This window comes from Amblyomma americanum, chromosome 10, assembly GCF_052857255.1.
Source record: "Amblyomma americanum isolate KBUSLIRL-KWMA chromosome 10, ASM5285725v1, whole genome shotgun sequence".
In the NCBI taxonomy this organism is placed as follows: Eukaryota; Metazoa; Arthropoda; class Arachnida; order Ixodida; family Ixodidae; genus Amblyomma; species Amblyomma americanum.
In genome coordinates, this window is record NC_135506.1 from 85,183,926 (window position 1) to 85,191,381 (window position 7,456).

Below are 7,456 nucleotides of genomic sequence, written 5' to 3' on the forward strand. Positions count from 1 at the left end.
GGTGGTGAACTCGGAAGCATGTACAACAGCGATACTGGTGAGTTCCACTTTACAGTCATATACAAGGCTATTATTTCAGTCGGTAGCTGGACGCTGTTTCAAAACGCTAGGCTGTAATCCGAGCAATATCTTAATTGCGGCACACGGCTGCTCGAATTAAACCCTTCGTAAAAATTATGCGAGAATCCTGAATTGCTACTTCTGTTGATGATGATGGTGATGGTGAAGATGTTTACGCTGCGTTTGTACTTGCCATAAAACCAAGCGTTGGTGATCACCATGAGAGAATGAGCTTCCCCTCCTTTGTTTTTTCTTCACAAATACTGCGACCTCTGCAGGGTTATTCCCTTGCTTCAAGGCGTCTATGGTTGTGCAGGTGACTTGTGAAACTTTTTTCGAAGCGTGCAGAGGTGTTTTTTAGGAATACCATGATACCGACTACATTTGATAATCCTGCTGGACAGGGAACAGCCATTTCGTGCCTAGAAAAGAAGGGTCGCTTTTGAAAAAACAGAAATACAGATGTCGCGAAGTTTTACGGTGCGTCTGGAAAGTGCTGTCTGGTGCTGAAATATACTGCTAAAGGTTAGGAGTGGACAAAAGGACATGCAGAGAAGTACGCACCACAAGCGCTAACTTTGAATATAACATTTGTTTGATGTTTCCAACCAAAGGAAGATAAATTGAATAAACAGCCCACCCGCTTACTACACGCCAGAGTAGTTTTGGATACAACGCGGGCGCTTATCATGCGTTAGCAAGCACGTGAGACCGGCATGACAAAATTCACAGCAGCAACAAAAAATCGAGCGATGAAGAAAGTGCACACAGGACGAAATGCGCGCTTTACTGAGGCTCAAAAAGAAGGACCAACCCTTAAAGAATGTATTTAATTAGTGAACATTAATTCTTTTTATTACACGGGCATCGATCTTGTACTAACGCACAAATCAGCACCGCACTCTTTAAATTGGTCTGCCTCCAAAATCTCCCTTTCTAGCATTACCTTCCTGTAGGCCATTACCTTTGTTTATGAAAGAGAGGGGTGCATTCATTTTACATTCCTAACAGTGCGCTGGTAAATTTCATCCGTTCCTTTTCCTGAGGGACTAAGTATGATTTTCAGCCTGTCAGTTAGACATCATTGCGTTTGGCCTATGTAGGTCCGGGCGCTATTCAGAGGTGTACTGTAAACCACGCCTGCAGCGCACGGTACATGCTTCAAGGCATGCTTCTTGATGCATTCTGATTGTTTGATACCCACTGGTTTCCCCTTTTAGCGCAGTGTTTTGACAGCTTACAAGATGTCCTGAACACAACGCCCTCCTTGAACTTGGACGATATTCTTTTTAGGCTTTGCGATACCTTGTGCACATATAGATAACACTTTGGGATTCCCATCGCTCCCTTCCTGTTCCCTACAAGCTCAGACTCACAGCTTATTTAACAACGACTCGGCCACTGTTCTGAAGAAGTCGGAGAAAAACACAGACAGCGCCAAGCGTAGCACCTGCAGCGCAAAGCTTTCGCGGGCCTTGTGTAGGAAGGATTTTTCGAGCGCGACAGCACGACGAGTCCTTCCCTTCTTTGCTAACTTAGACCGCGCCAAGTGATAAGGCATGATTGCCTTCGTCGATCGCGCTGTGTTGTGTCAGCAGACATGGCGCCGGAGGTTAAAAAACAGATCAATATTTAAAAATTGTATGGACCCATTTTGGGGAGCTGATGATTAAAAGCAAGGTGCTTCGAGCATTTTTGAATGGCATCTAATGTAGAGTAAACAAAAAATTTCATGTGATCCCACTGTGAGAAGCGAATAAGAACAATGAAATCATCAATATACCTGAACACTTTTACTGAATGGGGGGGGGGGGGGGGGGTCGGTACAGGCACGCAGCCAGAATTTTTTTTTCCGGAAGAACCCAAGACCCCCCTGCTCGCCCCCGTGGAGGGGTCTGGGGGGGGGGGCGGAGGGGGGCTCGCTTTTCACTCTTGGATGCGTGCCTGGTTCGGTAATTCCTGACAAATCGCGCAGTCTTGTTGCGTCATAAAAATTTCACAGAGAATAGGTGCGCCGCTTGAGCCGGTGGGAGTACTCTTTTTGTGTATATTGTACGCGGTCAATAAGTTCGCAACAGTAGAATACGAGGTGACGTTGCAAAAATTCCAAAAACGCCCCTTCTTCCGCATTTCTTCTGTAGGCGACACCGCCCGATCATTACATTACATTCCTTACAGATAAGAGTAGTTCTTATTGCGTGATAAAGAGACAGAGTGTTCTTCAACGTGCACAGAGAAGACGTTATTGGCACCAGACAGTCGTTCCTACACGACAGCTACCAAAGATTTCGAGCTGTTCGGCTTTACGAGTGATTCCGGACAAGGCTACGTAGGTGCTGGCTATATTTAAATATCATTCCTATTAAAATAATAGCGGGATGTGCGACGTTTTTCTAGAAAAGCTAGCAAGCGATTAATACATGAATCAATTTTGGGCTTCGTCGATAACCTGCAGTAATTTCTGAAACAGTGGTAAACGTACACAATATACATAGCTTCTATTGCCAAAAATTGTTTAGTAAGTGAAACTATCTTCCCTTTGTTAGTCATGCCGTTTTGATCCCTTAATGGTGTAACGTGTCACAGCACCGGAACGCTAGAAAATCCCAAGCTGTCACACTAGCTACATTAGTAGGAAACTGAAAAGCAGCAGAATAGTTAACAGAGCGATTTCTGTGTGAAAAAACTGCTTACGGTAGGATGTCTTTCAATCACACCTCTCTGCTTATCCCTCCTCACGTTATCTTCCGAATTCCAAAGAATATTTTTTATAGCATAATTGGGTTTTATCCCATTCGCGCATTTTTGTATATCGTGGTCTCAAGTTTTTGTTTGCATGTTGGTGCGTGCTGACATAATCATACACTGTGGTATATCTTCTGTTCCTATTTTATTTTTATCCTTTATTTGAACGCTTCGAGAAGAGTTGTTCTCAGCACCTGTGGCAAATTTGATGGTAGAGCACTTCCTTCGCAGAATTAACCGGCCAATATTGTTGTTTATGTACTGTTTTTGTCATGTCTGGCATCCAAGAACTGGGCGGCGTAGACGTAGCATCGAAAGAACGTTTATTCCTGCTACTTGGCAGGAAGCCGACAGGTTACATACTGAGCGCGGTGGGCCCGTGCGAGCGGTCTTTTAAAGCCAGCACGGGCTACCCGATAAGAGATAGCCGGGCAGTGAGCATGCGCAGGCAGTACGCGATAGCACGCGTGCTTGATTTCGCGCGCACACAACATCTCCTTCCTCCTAATGAGCGCAAAGTCCTTTTGCTACATTATACAATGCAACTAATGCTATGGCTGATATCGATCAGGAGGTCGCCGGTCCCTCTGTGGATAGCGTCGCTCCCATGGAGGGTCGTTCGTTGCCGCAGGGGCCGCACCTGGAAGTGGCTCGGTGTCGCTCTCAGGATCCCTAAAATCTGGAATAACATCTTCCATGATGCTCTGCTTTGAGCTGTCGATGCTGAGCAGTAGCTGGTCTTGATGACGACGCCAAATGAGCACCCCATGATTCGTCCTAACTCGAACTTTGAATGAAACGGGGCCAGACCGCTGAATGATAGTGCCAGGAACCCATTTCTCAGGGCCTCTGTAATTCCTCACGAGGACCTCATCGTTGATGTTGAAAAGTCGCTCACGTGCCTTGCGTCGCAACACATCGGAGAGCTGTTGCTGAGCCACTCTTCCCCCTACAGAAGGCTTGACTGTGTCGTCTCGTGCGCAGTCGTCTACCTATGAAAAGGTTTGCTGGAGTTTCTCTTGTAGTCGCATGCGGCGTGTTGCGGTACGTCATCAGGAACGTCTGTAAGGTTGCGTGCAAGGAGTCTTGGGGTCGTCCTTTCCGCAACGCAGATTTCATTGTCTGTACAAATCTCTCCGCAAGGCCATTCCTGCTTGGATGGTACGCTGCACTCACGATATGACGACCACCGAAGCCTCTGACGAAGCTCTTGAATTCTTCGGAAACGAACTGGGGTCCGTTGTCGGTCACTATGGTATCGGGTACGCCTAAACGGGAGAACAGGTCTTGGAGACACTGAATTGTGTGGTACGCCGTAGTCTTCTGCATGACATAAACTTCCGGCCATTTGGAGTGTGCGTCCACAGCAACAAGGAACATTTTGTCTTTCATGGGTCCAGCAAAGTCCAAGTGAACTCTTTGCCACGGCGAAGTCGGCCATGACCATGGATGAAGCGGAGCCGGTGCTGGTTCGTTCCGTTGCTGCTGACACTCTGCACATTTCTTCACGTGTTGCTCTAGGTCCGCGTCGATACCAGGCCACCAGACGTAGCTCCTGGCGAGTTCTTTGCATCTTACGATACCGGGATGACCCTGATGAAGTTCCTTAAGCAAGAAGGCTCGGTGTTTTGGAGGCACGACTACACTCATGCCATACATTAAACACTTTTGATGAACTGTGAGCTCCAAACGCTTGTCGAATAAAAGCTAACTCCTTTTCAGCGACATGCGACGGCCAGCCAGCACTCTTGAAGTTCAGTACCTTGCTTAGTAAAGGAGCACGCCTCGTTTTACGAGCGATATCTTGGCCTGTGACAGGCAGCGTTTCAAAACGAAGCGAATAAAAAGTTTCGCTTTCTTCTGCCGATTGCTTTTCGCTGCTGTCGAGCGGCAAGCGCGATAGACAGTCTGCTTCCGCATTATCAGTAGATTTCTTGAATCCAAGAGCATAGTTGTTGGCTGACAGCGTCAGCGCCCAACGCTGCATGCGGGCAGCGGCCATCGCGGGAATGCCTGTTTTCGGGCCGAAAAGTGTTTGCAGTGGTTTATGGTCAGTCAAGCGTGAAGAACCTTCCGTAGACGTAGAGGTGAAACTTTTTTACGCCGAATACGAGGGCAAGGGCTTCTTTCTCGATCTGACTGTAGTTCTTTTCGGCACTTGACAATGTGCGGGATGCGTATAGGCAACCGGTCGAACTGATCTATTTGTCATTTTCTGCGAAAGAACTGCGCCTATGCCGTACTGAGATGCGTCGCAGGCAAGTTGAAGCGGTCGCTTCGGATCATAGTGGGCAAGAACTGGAGGGGAAGCCATAGCTGCTTTTATCTCCGTGAAAGCAAGCTGGCATGACGCATCCCACGTCTACTCCTTTGTTTGCTTTAGCAGCCTGTACAACGGCTGTGCCAAAGTCGAGAGACGCTGAACAAACTTGCCGTAATAATTGACCATCCCAAGGAATGACTGCAGTTGCTTATCTTTTGGAGCAGGCGCATTTAGCAGTGCCAATACCTTTTCAGGCGATGCGCAAACAACCTCGGCATTGATGACGTGGCCCAGATAACGGAGCTCTTGTTGAAAGAACGAGCACTTATCGCGCCGGATGCGCACACCGCGTTCCTGCAATCTTGACAAGACGGCTTCCACGTTATGGAAATGCTCTTGCTTGGTCTTGCCTGTGACCAGGATGTCGTCAAGGTAGCAACTTACTCCTTCCAACCCTTTCAGCATGTTGTCCATAATTCTTTGAAATATGCTTGGGGCGGACGAAATGCCGAAAGCCAGACTGTTCATAGTATACAAGCCCTTATGTGTGTTTATCGTCAGTAGTTTCCGGGAGCTTTCCGCCATAACTACCTGCTGGTAGGCCCCACTCAGGTCGATCTTCGAAAATTCCTCTCCTCCTGCAAGCGCTGCTAGAAGATTATCTATCCGAGGTAGCGGGTAGCGGTCTACTTCCAGACAGGGATTGACGGTGGTTTTATAATCGCCACACAGTCGGAGGCTTCCATCCCTCTTCACTACCGGTACCAAGGGCGTCGCGTATTCGCTTGTAGCAACAGGCGTTATGATGCCAAGCTTCTCCATTTTCGCAAGTTCAGCCTCTACTGCACCTTGCAGAGCAAAGGGAACGCTTCTTGCCTTTACAAACTTCGGCTGTGACCCTTCGCGAAGGACAAGCTCGGCCTGCTCTTCCGTGATGGTACCTAGCTCATCCGTGAAAAGTTCGGAATGGCTGTCTAGCATGGCTTCCAGCTTTTCTTGCCAGTGTTTTGACATTTCTCGAGAGGGACCAAGGTGCTTCAAAAAAAAACTAGGTTCTTCCAATCCAGACGAATATCTTGCAACCATTCTCTGCCGAGGAGTGCCGGTCCTGTAGTGTGCACGACGTAAAGGGGAAGCTCCACGCTCTGGCCGTTGTGGTGCACGACGACTTTCGCCAAACCCTTCGGTGTTACTATGGCCCCAGTATACGTGCGCAGCTTTAACGTAGCTGGCTGAAGTCGCTTACGTGGAAACAGCCTCTAGAATTCGCGCCATGATATGACGGATACGGCTGCGCCGGTGTCAAGCTCCATCGTCAGTAGGACACCGTCAACGTTCACGGGTACAGTAAACGGGTCTGCGTTGACTGACTGAAGTGGGACAGACGACTCGTTTCGGACGGACGTGAGCATGTTCACACGTTTCCGAGGCTTTGCCTCCCTAGCTTTCTTTCCTTTCGTGCAGGCGCGTTGAATATGCCCTTTCCGGTTACAATTATAACATGTATCGCCGATATGAGGGCACGCTTCACTAGAGTGATTGGGTGACCCGCAACGGAAACAGCTTGGCGACATCACAGACTGTTTTTCGCCTCGAACCTTATTGACTTCGTACGCCGGGGATACGCTGCTATGCGTGAACGCCGGGCTTTTTGTTGCAGTTTCCATGGCAAGAGCTCTATCTACGGCCTTCTGGAAGGTTAGCTTTTTGTCTTCCGTGAACAACACACGCTGAATGTCCTCGCGGAGCAGGCCGCAAACGAAACAGTCCCGGAGCGCTTCATCCAAGAAACTTCCAAATTCGCAACTCTGCACCTGCCTTCGAAGTTCCGCGACAAATTCGGCAATGGACTCACCGCTTCGCTGTGACCGCTTGTAAAATTTCGCACGCTCTGCGATGACGGACGACTGCGGCGCCAGGTGATCGCTCAGGAGTTTCAGAAGACTGTCAAACTCTCGTGACGACGGTGCCGTCAGCGACTTGAGCAGCGCGTAGGTCTTCGCGCCGATGAGACTTAGGAAAGCAGGAACCTTCTTTGCTACTGGAACATCGTTGACCGAAAGATAGGCCTTCAACCTTTCCTCGTACGAGCGCCAGTCGCTCGTGGTCTCGTCGAAAGGTTCAATGTAGCCGATGTGACCCATGACTCACTTGGAAGTTTCGGCTGCCGTGATGCCAGTTTCAAGGATTTCACCGCAGGTAAATCTTCGTGGCGGGAAGCTTTTTTACACAGAGGCCAGATTCTTTACACTGCGAATTCCGTACGGCGGTCATCCCATCCTCGTCGCCAATATGTCATGTCTGGCATCCAAGAACTGGGCGGCGTAGACGTAGCATCGAAAGAACGTTTATTCCTGCTACTTGGCAGGAAGCGAACAGGTTACATAC

The 7,456-nt window shown here is 48.7% G+C and overlaps 1 protein-coding gene across 1 annotated transcript; it reads right to left on the bottom strand.

The window, feature by feature from the left end:
• Positions 1 to 3,356: 3,356 nt before the first annotated feature.
• Positions 3,357 to 7,212, bottom strand: LOC144108505 (uncharacterized). Its single transcript, XM_077641723.1, has 3 exons — positions 6,924 to 7,212; positions 3,982 to 4,445; positions 3,357 to 3,797 (listed from the first exon to the last, which is right to left on the bottom strand). Exons 1-3 carry the CDS (start codon positions 7,210 to 7,212, stop codon positions 3,357 to 3,359), a joined length of 1,194 nt encoding a protein of 397 aa, XP_077497849.1.
• Positions 7,213 to 7,456: the final 244 nt, after the last annotated feature.